At 38.7% G+C, this 19,689-nt stretch overlaps 1 protein-coding gene across 3 annotated transcripts in view; it reads left to right on the top strand.

Moving 5' to 3' along the window:
- LOC132113502 (protein FAM13B-like) overlaps positions 1-19,689 on the top strand; it is a 48,764-nt gene that overhangs the window by 27,005 nt on the left and 2,070 nt on the right. Inside the window, exons 6-19 of one of the 3 annotated variants that reach the window (XM_059521292.1) lie at positions 3,224-3,265; positions 5,002-5,121; positions 5,253-5,364; positions 9,107-9,210; positions 10,085-10,139; positions 10,223-10,322; positions 13,058-13,268; positions 13,348-13,486; positions 14,310-14,391; positions 14,685-14,837; positions 17,418-17,638; positions 18,806-18,889; positions 18,978-19,073; positions 19,355-19,611. In XM_059521292.1, the coding sequence (XP_059377275.1) occupies positions 3,224-3,265; positions 5,002-5,121; positions 5,253-5,364; positions 9,107-9,210; positions 10,085-10,139; positions 10,223-10,322; positions 13,058-13,268; positions 13,348-13,486; positions 14,310-14,391; positions 14,685-14,837; positions 17,418-17,638; positions 18,806-18,889; positions 18,978-19,073; positions 19,355-19,611 (1,776 nt within the window). Of the gene's footprint in view, positions 1-3,223; positions 3,266-5,001; positions 5,122-5,252; positions 5,365-9,106; positions 9,211-10,084; positions 10,140-10,222; positions 10,323-13,057; positions 13,269-13,347; positions 13,487-14,309; positions 14,392-14,681; positions 14,838-17,417; positions 17,639-18,805; positions 18,890-18,977; positions 19,074-19,354; positions 19,612-19,689 lie in introns of all 3 variants that reach the window. The other 2 variants (XM_059521291.1, XM_059521293.1) reach the window with 2 other exon arrangements.

Below are 19,689 nucleotides of genomic sequence, written 5' to 3'. Positions count from 1 at the left end.
GTACATGCTGACTTACTGGGTTCCCTTCAATTTGGTCATTAAAATTTCTTTACTTTGTCTTAAAAAGTGTTTAAAAAGTCTTAAATTGTCCTTCATAACCTGCAGAAACACTGAATATGAAAAAGCGCCATTGTGTTGTTTAACTAGATAACATTTTATACACTTTGAAGAGAGCTGTAAAATGTTTCTGTCCTTTGCTTCACTTATAATCCCTTTACTTAGGGCTCAGTAAACAAAGAGAACACAGGAAATGTTTTAATTAACACAAGCTCTTATGTAATATGTAAGTGACAAGTTCATTTTTGCATGACTAAGTGCAATCAGATCTCTATCCAAAAAAACTGATTCAATCCCTTTGTAAAATGCATGCTGGTGTGTAAAGAACGGCACTTTTTTATGTGCATTGCACAATAAGACCAGGAAGATGTTTTGTGATGCACTGATATATTGATTACAATGTACAGTCGTGGCCAAAAGTTTTGAGAATTACATAAATATTAGTTTTCAAAAAGTTTGCTGCTAAACTGCTTTTAGATCTTTGTTTCAGTTGTTTCTGTGATGTACTGAAATATAATTACAAGCACTTCATACGTTTCAAAGGCTTTTATCGACTATTACATGACATTTATGCAAAGAGTCAGTATTTGCAGTGTTGGCCCTTCTTTTTCAGGACCTCTGCAATTCGACTGGTTATGCTCTCAATCAACTTCTGGGCCAAAACCTGACTGATAGCAACCCATTCTTTAATAATCACTTCTTGGAGTTTGTCAGAATTAGTGGGTTTTTGTTTGTCCACCGACCTCTTGAGGATTGACCACAAGTTCTCAATGGGATTAAGATCTGGGGAGTTTCCAGGCCATGGACCCAAAATTTCAACATTCTGGTCCCCGAGCCACTTAGTTATCACTTTTACCTTATGGCACGGTGCTCCATCGTGCTGGAAAATGCATTGATCTTCACCAAACTGTTGTTGGATTGTTGGAAGAAGTTGCTGTTGGAGGGTGTTTTGGTACCATTCTTTATTCATGGCTGTGTTTTTGGGCAGAATTGTGAGTGAGCCCACTCACTTGGATGAGAAGCAACCCCACACATGAATGGTGTCAGGATGCTTTACTGTTGGCATGACACATGACTGATGGTAGCGCTCACCTTTTCTTCTCTGGACAAGCCTTTTTCCAGATGCCCCAAACAATCTGAAAGGGGCTTCATCGGAGAATATGACTTTGCCCCAGTCCTCAGCAGTCCATTCACTATACTTTCTGCAGAAGATCAATCTGTCCCTGATGTTTTTTTTGGAGAGAAGTGGCTTCTTTGCTGCCCTTCTTGACACCAGGCCATCTTCCAAAAGTCTTCACCTCACTGTGCGTGCAGATGCGCTCACACCTGCCTGCTGCCATTCCTGAGCAAGCTCTGCACTGGTGGCACTCCGATCCCGCAGCTGAATCCTCTTTAGGAGACCATCCTGGCGCTTGCTGGACTTTCTTGGACGCCCTGAAGCCATCTTTACAAGAATTGAACCTCTTTCCTTGAAGTTCTTGATGATCCTCTAAATTGTTGATTTAGGTGCAATCTTAGTAGCCACAATATCCTTGCCTGTGAAGCCATTTTTATGCAACGCAATGATGGCTGCACGCGTTTCTTTGCAGGTCACCATGTTTAACAATGGAAGAACAATGATTTCAAGCATCACCCTCCTTTTAACATGTCAAGTCTGCCATTCCAACCCAATCAGCCTGACATAATGATCTCCAGCCTTGTGCTCGTCAACATTCTCACCTGAGTTAACAAGACGATTACTGAAATGATCTCAGCAGGTCCTTTAATGACAGCAATGAAATGCAGTGGAAAGGTTTTTTTGGGATTAAGTTAATTTCCATGGCAAAGAAGGACTATGCAATTCATCTGATCACTCTTCATAACATTCTGGAGTATATGCAAATTGCTATTATAAAAACTTAAGCTGCAACTTTTCCAATTTCCAATATTTATGTAATTCTCAAAACTTTTGGCCACGACTGTAGGTCTAATCCATAATTGGATTCATAATTTTATTTTTTTAATCTGTCAGTATTAGCCAAATGTCTCTGTGTCATGAATCAGTATAGTTTTAATGTTTTTCATGCTGAATCATTAGCACTAGAGCTCAGGTGAGGTCTTGCAGACGAAATGAAATAATTAAGTTAAGTGAGAATTCAGTCTAGGAGTTTTTACTGTGTTTCAATTTAAGACGTTATTTATTTTATTTTTACTTTTTTTTCAACTTTTTCACTTTTTAGTCAATTCTACTTTGTGATTTGTGACCTCATATAGTTATACAGGCAATCATAAAAGGTTAAAAGACCACCAAGAGTTAAGTATATAGGTTAAGTTTTAGTTTTTTTTTGTGTGCTTTTTTTCTTAGTGTAAAGAGCATTTTGAAGAACCTATAAAAAACTTTTTTTTTGGAACGGAAAGATTCCATGAATTAGAATAAAGTATTAGCTGGTCATGTGATTGTATCTTATATTTTTCTAAAGTATTATTCAATATTTTAGGAGGGGATAATTAAGTGGAAAACGTTACTTTTAACATGAAATTATGAATGAGGAAAGAGATCTCAAAACCTTAAAATCATTTGCAAAAACTGACACACACAAAAAAAAAAGAGAGAGTCTGTAGTTTGTAGAAAGTTTCAGGATTTTGGGATGTCATGGGTTGGACACAAGCCTTCCTAGCAGCCTAGAGAGCTTAAGGGGTCAAGACATTGTACCATAGACCACACAGCTGCTGTCAGATAACACGGGAACTCACACTTGTCATGTTTCTGCATGCGCTCGTTTGCGTGTGTGTTTGTGTGCTGATGTGAGCACCTGCTCTATCAGTCAAGGCCTTATTTGTTCCTACCCCAGAACCTGACACGGGTGCTAACAAGTAGCGGGCAGCTAGTATTATGAAACTAAGCATTCCTAGCATGTGTGAATTTGTTCATGGGACAGCAAAGTCACCCTGCTCCCAGTTCCTCTCAGATTCCCACTTCCTGACACTCCTGACATCTCCTGTGGCCTTTACAGGAAATGAAAAACCATGTTTTTTCTGCAGTGTACATGACTCGTATGTGAAATGTGTGCTAAATGATACATCTTTGCCCTAGTGGCACATAAGCGTTATTATATAAGGATGCTGGGTAGGAAAACTTATACAGTTAGTCATCCTAATGTTTCCTCCTTGTTTCCTCTCTTTCCAGTTCGCACATTTCTTCCATCAGCATTCTTCCAGGATCTGCTGCGTAAGTGTCTACTTTTTCGTTTTTTTAATAGATGCATGTGAAAATAATTCATACCATTTTATTCTTAGAATCTCGTCTAGAATTATATAGTTTGCACTGAGTCTTGTTTGTTCGCCTTTTGAAGTTAATTTAACTGACGTTAATTTGGACCATATGCGATTATCCCCTGGTCTAAATCAGATTTGTTGACTCAAAAGGCCACTGTATGCAATAAACAGATCTTTTAGGTGGGCAGAAGGCCAAATGCAGCTGAACAAATGTGATTATGGTCTTAAAAACAGATAAGGAGGCCACGAGAGACCGTCTCAATTTTGTGACTTTGTGAAAAATAGAATTGAAAGTGGAATTCCGTCAAAGTGCCATACGTTGTTGACTTTCCCCTAATTGTGTTCATAATGAAAAAAAACACCATCACATAAAGAACAATGAAAGAATTTCATTCAGTAGCTTTTAGATACTGGCCAATGGCTTTTCAACTAAGCCTTGGCTATCAGAAGCATATTGGCACAGCAGGAAGAATATTATCCAATTTTGAAATGGCCTCGGAGCAGAAAATGCATTAAAGTAACTGAACAGCTTCAGGAAAAACTAGTGCATCTAGTCATGAAATTCTGCAGCATAGCGAACAATGAGCCGCAGCACTTAGGTGCACAGCACAAACAACTCCATCTTCTAATGATTTATTTGCCTAATTTTGGCACGCACAGTGATTGTTACTCATCACGATTATATCAAATTTATCTTGTGCATTTTTATTAAATTATATAAGCAGGCTACTTTTTAAAATAATCACAATTTCATAATAAATTCTTAAGAACTTAACCAAAAAAATATAGCTTTAAAACATGCAAGTAATAAAGGGGGAAAAATGCTAAACAAAAAGGACTTTCAGTATCTGAGAGTGCTTTACGTATCTGAAAGTGTACAGACAATCATAGTTATGGGTTTCTCTTTTTTCCTCATCTTTATTGCTTTTTGATTATTACTGATGAGAACATAGACAGTGACAGCTTTAATAGGCTGCATTCACAATAATGCACAGATCTGTTTCCACATGTCAGATGTGTTGTCCCATCCTAAAAACATAACTGACTGTTTACATCAATTTCGAATCAGAAACGTATTCAGAGATGTGTTTAACTGCAGTCGTGATCAAGCTACTGAACAAGCAAGCGCAAAGCAACGTGAAAGTCTGTCAGTGCGTGCAGCACAACTAAAGTCAAACACTGTAATAACAGCAAGTGGATGCACGCATATCTCACAGTGCACATCCTGTGCAATGAAGCACACAGCGTGCCACATGCGTGAAAAAACCATGCTTAGCATGCACTAAGCTTGTTTTTCCAAAATGTACCCAGATCTCGGATTTAAAAATAGTGGGTGCGTTTGTTTTTTAGACTTGTGTGACGTCGGTAGGCTGTAATCAATTATGGTCTATTACTGCATCGGTGCAGAATCGTCCACGTCCGTATCATGATGAATTTCAACACCCATATTGGGTGTCAAAGTACTGAAGGTCTAGTAAGCTCAAAACACTTCTATTTTCAGACTCAAGAATCTGAGGTGCTCAGAATGGAGGGTTATTTTTTAGGATGTTGAGCTTGTGGTGAACACTCCTTGGCTGAACTTGTTGAATAGGTCAAATTATGTTAAATATGGGTACTGCGTGTTCTGGTCTCAATGGGAAACTTTTTTTTAAGTTGTGACAGATGCCCTGAATGTGTGTTTATTTGCAGTATAATCCAGAGGAGCATCCGTGCTGCAGTGGAACAGCACTTGTTGGATTTACAGACGTCTATTGACAAGGAGCTCGGCAGCTATGAGAGTCAAGCGTTGGACTCCAAACCCCTTCAGGGGTGAGTTTGACAATACACACAGCACATACCAACACCGACCCTGGCATTTATATGCATGAATCTGAAGTTTGAACATTGATGTTTTGGCATAACGTGTATAAACGTGAATCTATATGCATGTTCCTCCACAGAAACAGCCCTCTTCAGAAGACACCGGGGTCTGAGGAGCATGAAGATGTGAGGTCTGAATCTGAGACTCTCTCTGAGGTTACAGAGGAGGGCCTGCCATCAGAGAATAGTGAGGTAAGCAAATATGGGGCGATGTTCGGGGAGTTACTAGTTACATGTAACAGCGTAACGTAATTTAATTATAAAAATGTCATCCGTTACAGTTACTGAGAAAAAAATGCCAAAAAGAGGATTTTGTGGTGGCTGTGACTTAAAATCTAATTATAATCTCAATTGAAGTGATTAAGGCACTACTGTAAAGATAACCCTTTCTACTTCAAATGTTTGAAAATGATAAACAGTTGAAAACATTCGTTAGAAATTTTAAAAAGTAATCAAATGTAATCAGTTACATTAATAACGTAGTAAAAAACCAGTCTTAAGTCGTTGTGGTATATTTATAGCAATAGCCAAAAAAAAACATTTTATGGGTCAAAATTATAGATTTTTCTTTTATGCCAAAAATCATTAGGATATTAAGTAAAGATCATGTTCCATGAAGATATTTCGTAAATGTCTTACCGTAAATATATCAAAACGTAATTTTTTATTAGTAATATGCATTGCTAAGAACTTCATTTGGACAACTTTAAAGGAGATTTTCTCAATATTTATATTTTTTTTTTGCACCCTCAGATTCTTCAAATAGTTATATCTAAGCCAAATATTGTCCGATCCTAACAAACCATACAACAATGGAAAGCTTATTTATTCAGATGAAAAAAAACTTGAGACTGGTTTTGTGATCTGGGCTCACAAATGTGATTTCTAGATGTGAAAAAGTTATGCAAATTAATTCTTTATCCTTAGTCCTTATCCTGTAAAACACAAACAACTGGAAAGTCATGAAGATTCATTGGTTAAAAAAAAAGCATTCAGCTCTAAACATTTCTGAAATTCTGAAAATTACTTACTTTAATTCAAATTATTTTAGAATGCACTTTGATTAAAATATTTTTTTTAAACAAAACTAGGTCTAGGGGTCCTTTGAAGATTGTTGTGGACAGTTGAAAAGGTTGAACATCGCCGCATTAGATCATTTCTGTAGTCTACAACAGTGCTTGAAAGTGTTTAGTCTTTCTGCTATCAGCAAGCTCTGTAATACCTCCTCAGCAGAGGGAGAAACAAGGGCCTTTCTGTCCGATAAACAGACCATCATCTGTTCTCAGCAGGCGCATGCAGTCGTCTCCTGTTTAACACCGTCCTGGAGCGAACGACTCATTTCAGATAAAGCACTTTTCCCAAGTAACGAGATGAGGCTGATTCAGAAGAAGAGCTGATGATAAAGGTTCATGTCTCCTGACTGTTTGGTGCTAAATGAAAATGAAAATTAAATTACATAATTTTCATTTGCCATTTCATACACCAGTTTTAATATGTAAAATGAAAACTAATTTTAATGCTTTATAAGTTGGAAAATGAAAATGTATTACAGAAATGATTAGATATGTATAACATGTTCAAGTAAAAACTGTGGCAAAATTATCATTTAAATGCTATTTTTCTTAAATGCATTAACACTGACAGCCAAGACACTTACGATTGCATTTTCATTCAATGTCCCGCAATGAATGTAGCAAAATTCAATGTGCACATTGAAAATGCATTCCGAGCCGATCACGTGTCCGCCCCCTCGCACCATGTCAATCACTGCGTGAACAAGGCGGGGCTTGCAGAAGGTCAGAGACTCAAATCTCAAGAAAAGGATTCAAGTGAGAGAACATGGACAAGACAGTTGGTCCGTGTACGTTTTGATCATTTCGGTTTATGGCTTCAATATTTCATTCGCACTTGTGGGCGGAGCTGAAACACTGCTTTCATCTGATTGGTCGAATCGCTCCACCTTCAGCTCGGTCTTTTCATTCTTTCAGGCAGAATAAGAGTCAGTGCGAGTGAAGCACTGTAATGTCTGAAACTACACTCACTGTTAATTAGCATAATATTTGAATCAGATGTAGCTGGACACATAATTCGTGCTACTGAGACCTGCAAATTATTTCTAGGTTGTAGTATTGTATGAATGTTGTCCCACTGATAAAAACAGTGCAAATAGTTCTGTCTCCTTGGATAACAGTGAAGTGGAAATAAATATAGTTAAATTTATGAAATAAAATTAAATAGGATTTTTTGGGAAGGTAAGTCTGGCCAGTCATACAGCAACACGAGTCAGACGAGTCTGAAGATCTGAGCTGAATTTGGTGAAACATTAAAGTTCTAGTCTGTGTCAGTTACTCTCAAAATAAATAATAATAATAATAATAATGTTACCCGTATTTTTCGGTATAAGTTGCATCAGTCCAAAAATACGTAATGACGAGGAAAAAAACATATATAAGTCGCATTTATTCAGAACCAAGAGAAAACATTACCGTCTACAGCCGCGAGAGGGTGCTCTGGGGTAGGCTACAGGAGCACTGAGCAGCACAGAGCTAATTTTACTATTTTTATTTCAGAAATGTAACTATATTAATTTTTACAATTATTTATTAATGTCACACACATACCTAGTGCCTTATGACTCAAAAGATGAGAGTGGTAAATGTTACAGACATGGAACTGTTCAGTCTATTATTGATTTTTATTTCCACTTCACTTTTTTCCAAAGAGACAGAACTATTTGCACTGTATTTATCAGTGGGACAATATTCATACAATACTACAACCTAGAAATAATTTGCAGGTCTCAGCAGCACGAATTATGTTCCCAGCTACATCTGATTCAAATATTATGCTAATTAACAGTGAGCGGTGGTTTCAGACATTACAGTGTCACACTCGCACTGACTCTTATTCTGCCTGAAAGAATGAAAAGACCGAGCTGAAGGTGGAGCGATTCGACCAATCAGATGAAAGCAGCGTTTCAGCTCCGCCCACAAGTGCGAATGAAATATTGAAGCCATAAACCGAAATGATCAAAACGTACACGGACCAACTGTCTTGTCCATGTTCTCTCACTTGAATCCTTTTCTTGAGATTTGAGTCTCTGACCTTCTGCAAGCCCCGCCTTGTTCACGCAGTGATTGACATGGTGCGAGGGGTTTCAGCTCCGCCCACAAGTGCGAATGAAATATTGAAACCATAAACCGAAATGATCATTGCGAGACATTGAATGAAAATGCAATCTTAAGTGTCTTGGCTGTGAGTGTTAATGCATTTAAGAAAAATAGCATTTAAATGATAATTTTGCCACAGTTTTTGCTTGAACATGTTATACATATCTAATCATTTCTGTAATACATTTTCATTTTAATTGTGCATATTATAAAGCGTTAAAATTAGTTTTCATTTTACATATTAAAACTGGTGTATGAAATGGCAAATGGAAATTATGTAATTTCATTTTCATTTTGCACCAAATGTTGCACAAATGTATTGGAAAATGTAAATGTAAATACAGAAATGCATTGCCATTTTACATATTGCATTGTCCTTTTGCATATTACATCCCAAATTGAATATTGCTACCCATACGCTTCCATACTCTTCCCTTCACACACATGTGCCTAAAGTTCTTGTGGCCTTGCCACAGGTTAGGAACATATGAACTGGATCACCTTCTTTTAATAGCCGTCCCTGAGGAATGACAGCGCCACCTGGTCAACACAAACCCTCCCTCCCTCCGAGAGCCACCCCATTCCTCAACGTCATCAGCTGCCGACCTTGAGACACAATCATCAGTAAACTCAACTTGATAGTTTTGAGTGTTCTGATGGCTTTGAGAACATTTGTCTGCAGCGTAATGCCAAAACGTATTATCTTTTTCAACTTGTAAGCCCGTCAGTACAATCACTGGTAATTACTCTCCTTTTCCCCGCAGGAATCTCAAGGCTCTCAGCTCGGCAGCCCTGTCACAGAAGAAAGTTCTGGGATGGACCTTGACACGGAGACTCGCATAGACGCTGAGCATCTCAGCACAGAAAGGTTCGATTGGAAGCGTTGAGATGTGATCACAATTAGAGTTGCACATTTTTGGGAGGAGGAATCCTCTCATTTCATTAGGAATCCATGCATCTGGAATTGTGCCATTTGTAATTTCCTCGTGCAGATTTCTCTGAAAAATCTCCTTTTTCTAGCTTCTTTCAATATCATGCTGTTGCATTCAAGAATGTGCCACAGTTATGCATTGTAAAGGCCAAAACTATCATCTTTTATTGTCAGCTTTCAGGTTAACTGCTGTCATGGTTGAGTAAATACAATGCATGCACTATATTTTTAGTGGCATGGGCATTTGAGTGGCACAGATATTTTCCCCCTTGAACCCAGGCACGCTTGAATGCACGCACCTTGCGTGAAATGCCACGCTTGAATGTACTGGCAAGGCATTCGCATCTGCGTTTGTGTGCTCACGTGGAGTATATTTCTGGACTTCGGCTTTCTAATGAAAATGCTGATTTGAAAAGCCTCCAAGAATAACGTTTTACGAGATTGTTCTGTTCTTTTAATGGATAATAATAATAGAAATGTCTAGCTAAAAATAGCTTGGAATGTCAAATTGGGTTCTCGTAATAACTTTTGTAAGCCTGTTACACTTTACATCTGATAAGCGAGTCTGCATGGGATGTGTGGGTGTGACTAGTAAAGTTTTGATCTGCTTTAAGCTGGCCATACTTTGACATCCGTCTTGAATTGTCTTCCCTTGTTTTATGCCCTTATTAATAGACTTAATATGACTAGATTTTTTTCCAAGAAAGATATTTAAAGAGCTCTATAATTGACATGCGTGAAGGGAACAGATCACACAGTTTTCATCACCTCACTGTGGAGTTCAAAGTCATTTGTTTCCATCTTCACACAGACTGGAGAACTACCCAGATGATGAGCAGATGGACCAGGCTGATGTTATCCCCTGTGTGAGTATTTTGGCAAAGCACCAGGATTCTGTCTGTTTTTCTGCACTGCAAGAATCTAATCAAAGTCCTTCACTGACTCGCAGGAGCCCGGAGACTGTGACCTGAACGCTAATACTGAGTCCACAGAGCCAGCCAGCCCTCAGTCTTTGACCAGAAGCATTCTCTCAGACAGTGAACAAGAAGGTAACTATCTCTATTATTATTTCTCTATAAAAGATGATAAGTCACACTGTATGGACTAGTGTTGTCAAAAGACCCGGTACTTCGGTACCAAGTCGGTACTAAATGTGACGGTACCAGGTTTCTTTAAGTACCGGTAGTACCGAGGTCCCGTTCAAACCCGGTTCAGCGCTATGATTTCCGCGAAGCAGGAAATGAGGACGGAATCTCAAAATCCAGTCATGAAAATGAAACTTACATTTTAATATGGACAGTCATAGAATTTGTCAAAGTTAGCATAAATTAATCAAATCAAATCTCCATATGGACCAGTATCTGTAAATGTTAAGCCACAAATGTTGCTTGAAAAATGAATCCGTGTTATGCGCGTCTCTGTGTGAATTAATGAATGGCAGAGACGTGCGGGTTTGTTTACTACATAGACTGAAGCGCATGACGCTTGCATTAATTTCAGCATCTGAGCTTCAGAGTTCTCTCTCCGTCAAGCGATCTTTTCAGTTTCTCACACATGCAAAAGAGAGAGAGAGCGAGAGTCTTACCACGCTGAATCGACACGCTATATGTAAACTATTCTTTATTGTCTTTTCCTGTAATGGAGTTCATTTAGAATTATTCATATTCATTATTGAACAAGCAGAAGACATACCGGTTTCTCCGGTAGTGGGCGGAGCTAATGCGCAAATTGCAATTTCATTGGCTGGCGCTGATTTAGTCCCGTCCCTGTTTTGATTTCAGCAAATCAGTTTGACCGAACGCAGACAACGTGATTAATATTCATGAACCCAGCAGCTCATCAATTCATAGTGCATTGGATATACATTAGTATGATAGTAGGACCGTGGATTTTCACTGGTATCGGTACCGAATACTGAAATTTTGGTACCGTGACAACACTAGTATGGACAGCTAATGTTTCCTTGTGAGCAAAAAAAAAATTGGCCCCTATGCAAAAAATAAATAAATAAGGCTTTTTCCGGTCTCAGAATAATATGAAAAAATACAAGTATTGTTTGTTTGATTAAAAATTTTTAAAATATAATCCAATTGCATAAGCTTAAAACAGCATCTGTGCATCTGACCAGTGGAAAATATGGAGTGTTTGGGAAACCTTTTTGAAATCAGTCATTATTTTTGTCATCCAGTTTGGCTCAAATTGTGGTGAAGAAAGCACACACTTGATATTCAAGCTCATGTAAGACTGATGGGATGCGGTTTAAACCGAGGTTGAATGTTTACTGCCCTGTGAATCTCAAGAGAGACTATTATTACTCATAAACCACCAACATATACTTGTTATACATATACTGTTTTCTCATGCATGTCTTGATGTATGTAAATCACAAATATGGTTCATGTGGTCTGAGTGAATGCTAGTCATGACTCATTAGTATTTCAGCCATAGATCCACAGCATTACGTGTGTGTGTGTGTGTGTGTGTGTGTGTGTGTGTGTGTGTGTGTGTGTGTGTGAGAAGCTCATAGCTCACGGCACTCTTCCGTGCTATCTCTCTTTTTGGCTTGCTGTTATTTTTTTTCTACCAAAACTGCACCCTTAACAACATTTTTGGATGCATTTATTGCTTCCCAAATGCGATTTCTTTCAAGTCAAGTATCAGTTTGGAAGGCCAAACGGAAATGAGCCTCTTCCTTGATTTTAGAGGGAAATCTGTGGAATTTCGCAGAAGGGACTTAAGTATGAAAATGCATATTGCACGAAAGTAAGAGTATTAAATTTACTGGTTGATGACTTGTAGAGTACTTGTACAAAAGCAGTTTACTTCTGCAAAATTAGAACGGATTGCTTTCATACAAATGACCTGTTCAAATAAAGGCTGACTATAAAGTTTTAGTAATCATGGTTCACAGCTATAATGAACAAAATAGTTGGAATCACAACAATATTGCAAGAGCTTAAGCGTTTAAACCAGCAGGAGACGAGAAAATTACAGTGTGCTTATAATAAACAGAACGTCATCATCAATTGGTTGCTAACATAGTTATAATTGTTATAGCTATCATTCTAGGTATATCATTTTGGTTTGCAATCCACATGAATTCTCTATTCCCCAGATTCTAACAGAGACTGTTATTCACTCAAATCCAAATTTACCTCTGACGTCAAATGGATTGTAAACGCCTTCTGTTTCAGAGACTCTGACTTACCCTTCGGCTCCTCGCATGCAGCCATTTGGTCCCGCTGACTCCATCTATTTACCATCTGCCATCAGAAAATGCATCAGCTTTCTCCTAATCGCCCACCATGTCAGACATCTAGGCAGTGCACATTTGATCGGCTTAGTTTCCATATCAGGCTCTGGTCCAGTACATTCTCTGCCCTTTCGGCTCAACGTGACTTCTGCTCGGAGCATGATTCCCGGCATAAACAATGGCTGCTGTCTTTGCAGATGTTGCAACAATTTAAATACTTTGGCTTCAGAATCTGTGTGTGAATGCTTGACTGAGTGGATGACGTTCAACTGTGTACCATTACCCAGAAGATTCACCCGCCAGATAACACCGTGCTAGTCCATTTCCACGAAGCAATCTGAGAAGGTTTTGGTTAGTACTGTATTGCTCGAGCAGCTCTGACCTCTTTAGACTTTGGGTTTATATCACAAGCAACCCAGGCCTGTTGTGAACTTCTACCTCTGGATTGATGTGTTTGCGATTGAACTGTTGAGTTATGATGATGATATTGTTTTTTTAATGCCAGTGTATGTGTCTGTGTGTCTTTGGCAGACCCTGTGCCGGTGTTCATGTCATGGCAAGAAGACACCGAGTCAGGGGAGGCCCAATTGTCTCCGCTGGCTGGCCGCATGATGCCCCCACCTCTTGAAGAAGATATTCAACCATTACTGGCCCGGCGGTTTCTGGAATTTGGCCACAGTCAGCGGTTCTTACAGCAGGACCATGATGCTACATCCTCCACCAAAGCTTTGCCCTGTGGGAGGTGAGAAGAGAGAACACAGACACTTATGAATGCTCAGATACACTGACAGCCAATCTCACACTCGTGTCACGTCTCTCAGGCCTCGCCGTGCTTCCCTCTCTTCCAAAGACAGTCTGAAGGGAGACACCGTTTCCCAACAGTTCACCAAGAAACTCCAGAACCTCAAGAAGAAGATCAAGCAGTTTGAGGAACAGTTTGAAAAAGAGAGAAACTACAAGGTTAGAATGATATACATACACTAGTGCTCGGATGTTTTTGAAGTGGTCTTTTTTTGCTCACTGAGGCTGCATTTATTTGATCCAAAATACAGCTAAAACGGTAATATTGTGAAATATTTTTACGATTTTAAATATATGTTTTCTATTTGAATATGGTTTAAAACGTAATTTATTTCTGTGATCAAAGCTGAATTTTTTGAAGCATCACGTGATCCTTCAGAAATCATTCTAATAAGCTGATTTGCTGCTTAAGAAACATTTATTAGTATTATTAGTGTTGAAAACAGTTGCATACAGTTTTCTTCAGGATTATTTGACAAATAGAACAGCATTCAGCTGAAATGTAAAGCATTTGTAACATTATTAAGTCTTTGAACTCAGAAAAAAGCTTCCCATTTCAGAAATTGTTCTTTTAAACTTTCTATTCATCAAAGATTGGTGAAAAGGTTGTACACAACTGCTTTCACCATTGATAGTTATAACAAATGCTTTCTAAGAAGCAAATCAGCATATTTGGAGGATCATGTGACACTAAAGAGTGGAGTAATGATGCTGAAAATACAGCTTTGCATCACAGGAATAAAAAAAACAATTTAAATGCATTCAAATGGAGTTTGTACTACGTTAATTTAGTTTAATTAGTACTTTAAATTTTGACCTGCGACACTATATTTCTCAGAGCTCCCTACATACCAACATAAATAATAACCATTTAGAACTCTCGAGCAGCCATAAAGCAAAACCTTTGCATTGTGACAAATGGCACAATCCATATTGTCATGCACATTCTCAGTTTAATTGACATCACTGTTTGTTGTTGCAGCCGTCTCACGCTGAAAAGGCCACTGATCCGAAAGTGCTGAAGTGGATGACTGACCAGACCAAAATCCGCAAGCAGCTCAAAGGTGAGAGTGTCTGTGTGGGCCGGAGGAGTGATATGGGTGTGGAGTCTCTGATGTTATTGGGCAGTCTCGGTCTGGAGAAGTGCACCTTACACTGCATCTCTGTAGAGACTCTGGGGCTCTCTCTCTCATGGGACCACCCTCATACTCTACTGGAGAGCCCACGGCTCAATGTGTTTGGCCCCCCTCACTTCCCATCATCCATTTCCATTTGATTCCCCCCATCAGAGGTGCACTGTCGTATAAAGTCTCTCTTTCTCTTTAACTAAATCAACTCGGACGGCCCGCATCGGCAGGACGACAGCAGCACCTCTTACCCAAAGGTTCCCTGAGGCACCAGGCCATGCTTCAGTCATACCGACGCCACTCGCCCTCTTCCTCCGTCCCGAACACACCCCATTTTACTCTGTCACGCCCCCTCAATGCCTCTAGACAGGCGCCCCACTTCTGTAAGTACTCTTAAGCAGCAGTAAGTAGACTTGAGTTTCTCTGCTCTCTCTGATTCTCTGACCGCGGTCTCACAGACACTTTCCCCCTACGGGACGCTCTCACCCACGTGTCTCAGCTTCTGTAATCATCTGAAGTCTATGTTTATGAGAAATAACAATCAGGTTCATGGGCTCACAGGCTGTTCCCAGTCACCAGGTCGAAAATATGGAAGCATATGGGTAGCAATATTCAATTTGGGATGTAATATGCAAAATGACAATGCAATATGTAAAATGACAATGCATTTCTTTATTTACATTTACATTTTCCAATACATTTGTGCAACGTTTGGTGCAAAATGAAAATTAAATTACATAATTTAATACCATTTCATACACCAGTTTTAATATGTAAAATGAAAACTAATTTTAACGCTTTGTAAGTTGCAAAATTAAAATGAAAATGTATTACAGAAATGATTAGATATGTATAACATGTTCCAAGCAAAAACTGTGGCAAAATGATCATTTAAATGCTATTTTTCTTAAATGCATTAACACTCACAGTCAAGACACTTACGATTGCATTTTCATTCAATGTCCCGCAATGAATGTAGCAAAATTCAATGTGCACATTGAAAATGCATTCCGAGCCGATCACGTGTCCGCCCCCTCGCACCATGTCAATCACTGCGTGAACAAGGCGGGGCTTGCAGAAGGTCAAGAGACTCAAGAAGAGGATTCAAGTGAGAGAACATGGACAAGACAGTTGGTCCATGTACGTTTTGATCATTTCGGTTTATGGTTTCAATATTTCATTCGCACTTGTGGGCGGAGCTGAAACGCTGCTTTCATCTGATTGGTCGGATCGCTCCTCCTTCAGCTCGGTCTTTTCATTCTTTCAGGCAGAATAAGAGTCAGTGCGAGTGTGACACTGTAATGTCTGAAACTACACTCACTGTTAATTAGCATAATATTTGAATCAGATGTAGCTGTACACATTATTCATGCTACTGAGACCTGCAAATTATTTCTAGGTTGTAGTATTGTATGAATATTGTCCCACTGATTAATACAGTGCAAATAGTTCTGTCTCTTTGGAAAAAAGTGAAGTGGAAATAAAAATCAATAATAGACTGAACAGTTCCATGTCTGTAACATTTACCACTCTCATCTTTTAAGTCATAAGGCACTAGGTATGTGTGTGTGACATTAATAAATAATTGTAAAAATTAATATAGTTACATTTCTAAATAAAAATAGTAAAATTAGCTCTGTGCTGCTCAGTGCTCCTGTAGCCTACCCCAGAGCGCCCTCTCGTGGCTGTAGACGGTAATGTTTTCTCTTGGTTCTGAATAAATGCGACTTAAAGGTGCTCTAAGCGATGCTGGGAGTCGTGACTTCTTGTTGACGTTCAAATTGTTGTCAAACAAAACGGAGGCTAGCTAGACCCTCCCTCCTCCTCATCCGTGCACTAACCCCCCAAACCCCACCCCCAAATCTTTCTTGTCGGTTTTTGCCTGGAACAGTTTGTTATGTTTTGTGGTGCGGGTGAGCCCAGTTTGTTTTTCTTGTTGTTTGTGGAGCCTCTGGTGTCTAGAGAGATCCCGTTATTTTACAGTCTGTTCAGGGGACAAGCAGCTAGCGGATAGTGAGGAGATGTTTGCTGGATGTGACAAAAAATGTTTTGGCCTAAAAAATGTGTGACATTCCTTAGAGCACCTTTAATAGTCCAGTGCGACTTATATATGTTTTTTTCCTCGTCATGACGTATTTTTGGACTGATGCAACTTATACCGAAAAATACGGGTAACATTATTATTATTATTTATTATGAGAGTATTTGACACAGACTAGAACTTTAATGTTTCACCAAATTCAGCTCAGATCTTCAGACTCGTCTGACTCGTGTTGCTGTATAACTGGCCAGACTCACCTCCCCAAAAAATCTTCATTTATTTCATAAATTTAACTATATTTATTTCCACTTCACTGTTATCCAAGGAGACAGAACTATTTGCACTGTTTTTATCAGTGGGACAATATTTATACAATACTACAACCTAGAAATAATTTAACGGGGTCTCTTGCAAGTCGCAGCAGCACGAATTATGTGTCCAGCTACATCTGATTCAAATATTATGCTAATTAACAGTGAGTGTAGTTTCAGACATTACAGTGCTTCACTCACACTGACTCTTATTCTGCCTGAAAGAATGATTTATGTAATTTAATTTTCATTTTTTATTTTGCACCAAACATAGCACAAATGTATTGGAAAATGTAAATGTAAAAACAGAAATGCATTGTCATTTTACATATTGCATTGTCATTTTGCATATTACATTCCAAATTGAATATTGGTACCCATATGCTTCCATACGAAAAGCTTCTTTGTTCCTCTGATAGTGTACTTTGTGAGGTCATCAGTGCACTATTGATGGACTTTTTCATAGTTTTTTTTGTGATGCTGAGTACTGGTCGATCACTGACCTTGTATTTCTTTCGGTTGGTGTGGTCTAATCCATCCGAAATGTCTGCGGCGACCAGCAAACCTTCTGGCCTCTTTAATCGGTCTTCGTTTTTGTCTCTCTCCCCCAGATGCCAAACACAAGGCTGAGAGTGAGCTGACTCCACAGACGCGTCCACGCAGTAACACTCTGCCCAAGAGCTTTGGATCCACGCTGGATCAGTCGGCTCACGAGGACTCTGTGGAGAGCGAGGCACGGGGTGACCGGCCCACAAGAGAAGAGACGCTGAAGCTCATTCTGCACTGCATCCAAACCAAGAGAGCCGAGGAAGGCTGGCCAGAGGACGTCCGAGTGAGTTTCAGCTGCTTAAACCTTTAATACGCAGCTTTGATGCATTACAAACTGATATAATCTCAGAAGTTGTCAAGAAGTTAGATTTGGAACATCAAATGGCTAGAATACATTACGTGACCTGTGCACAGATTTAGGATGAGGCAACACTAGTTAAAAGCCAGAGCTGGTCTATAGATTTGGAGCTGCTGGGTTTTAATTAATAGTTCTTTAATAAGGCACAGACTCCAGTTTTAGCTTCAGACCATGATTCAGTCCACTTCAAGGATATCAAACCTATAATTATTTAACACATTGTTTATTGTTTATAATTATTTAACACATTGCATACACTGCTGCCCAAATGTTTGGGATCGTCTCTTCTGCTCATCAAGGCTGCATTTATTTGATGAAAAATACAGAAAAAGCTGTAATATTTTGAAATGTTATTGCAATTTAAAATAACATCTTTCTGTTTTAATATACTTTACATTGTAATTTATTTCTGTGATGCACAGCTGTATTGTCAGCACCATTACTCCAGTCTTCAGTGTCAGAAATCATTCTAATATTCTGATTTATTATTATTATTAAAAATGTTAGGAACAGTTATTCTGCTCAACCTTTGATTCTTTTTTTTCTGGATTTTTTGATGAAGAAAAAGTTAAAAAGAAAAGCATTTATTAAAAATGGAATGGAAAAATTTAATTTTTAACAATTTACTACCACTTTTTGGCATTTTAACAGTTTATAAAAGCATGAATTTCTTTCAAAAAATGAAAGGATACAAAATTTAGTGCCAGAAAATATTTCTATTTTAAATAAATGCTGTTCTTTTAAACTTTTCATATTTATCAAAGAACCTTCAAAAAAAAAAGATTAAGAAGCACAACAGTTTCCAACATTGAATATAAATCAGCATATGATTTATGACACTGAAGACTAGAGTTATGATGCTGAAAATACAGCTTTGCATCACACGAATAAATTATATCTTAAAATATATTAAAACAGAAAACTGTTATTCTAAATTGTAATAACATTTCACAATATTACAGTTTTTTTCTGTTTTTGATCAAATAAATCCAGCCTTGATGAGCAGAAGAGAGTTCTTTATTAAACATTAAAAGTCATGTAGTTTATCCAGTCGTGATTTAATTTGACAACTTATTATGTTACTCTTTACAGAAAATGACAAAAGAGCAGCTTGCCGGTGAGAAAACAGTACTGCAGAAGAACCTTCTGTACTATGAAGGAATTTATGGACGCCCAGTAAGTGTCTCTCTCTCTCTCTCACACACACACACACACACACTTCCTCGTGTATGCAGTGCTCTAACTAAAGTGTCTTCCTTTGCAGGTGACCCGAGAGGAGCGCTTGATTGTGAAACCCTTGTATGACAGATATCGTCTGGTCAAGCAGATGCTCACCCGTGTCAGCATCACCCCTATCACAGTAAGACACCCCGTTCCTCTTATTTAACATCTTCCACATCAGCCTTTTGAGAATTTGGTGTTATAAATCATTTATAACTAATGTTTGCTGAAACCTGAAAAGTGTGGAGATTATAATTAATGCATATTCTAAGAATTATATTGAAAGTGGGTGAGAGATGATGGGATAGAGAAATGAAAGCTGTAATGGGATCTAGTGTTGTTTTAGGATTGTATGGTACACTGGCTAGACATTTAGCACAGAGGAAGCTGAATAACTAGGATCTCCTCTCTCTCGCACAGACTTCTCCCTCCAGCAAACGACGCAATCAGATGCTACAGCCCATCATCGAGGGCGAAACTGCCCACTTCTGTGGTCAGATCGAAGAAGAGGAGGAGGAGGAGGAGGACAGGGGCCAGCAGGAAAACATAGAGATGCAGACAAGCGAGGGTTCGGAAATCATCATGGACCCAGTATCCCAGCCCACTCAGGAGAACATCCTCAGCTCTGGGAAGATCAGTTTTGATCTGCGTCTGTCCAGTTCTAATGCTTCCTCAATGTGAGTTTGAACCAGAAAAGCCAAATTGAGATTCACTTTCTTGGATGTAGAATGGATATCCTGTGTCATATTGATTTA

This window comes from Carassius carassius, chromosome 33, assembly GCF_963082965.1.
Source record: "Carassius carassius chromosome 33, fCarCar2.1, whole genome shotgun sequence".
Lineage (NCBI taxonomy): Eukaryota > Metazoa > Chordata > Actinopteri > Cypriniformes > Cyprinidae > Carassius > Carassius carassius.
This window is presented reverse-complemented; position numbering and strand designations above follow the sequence as displayed.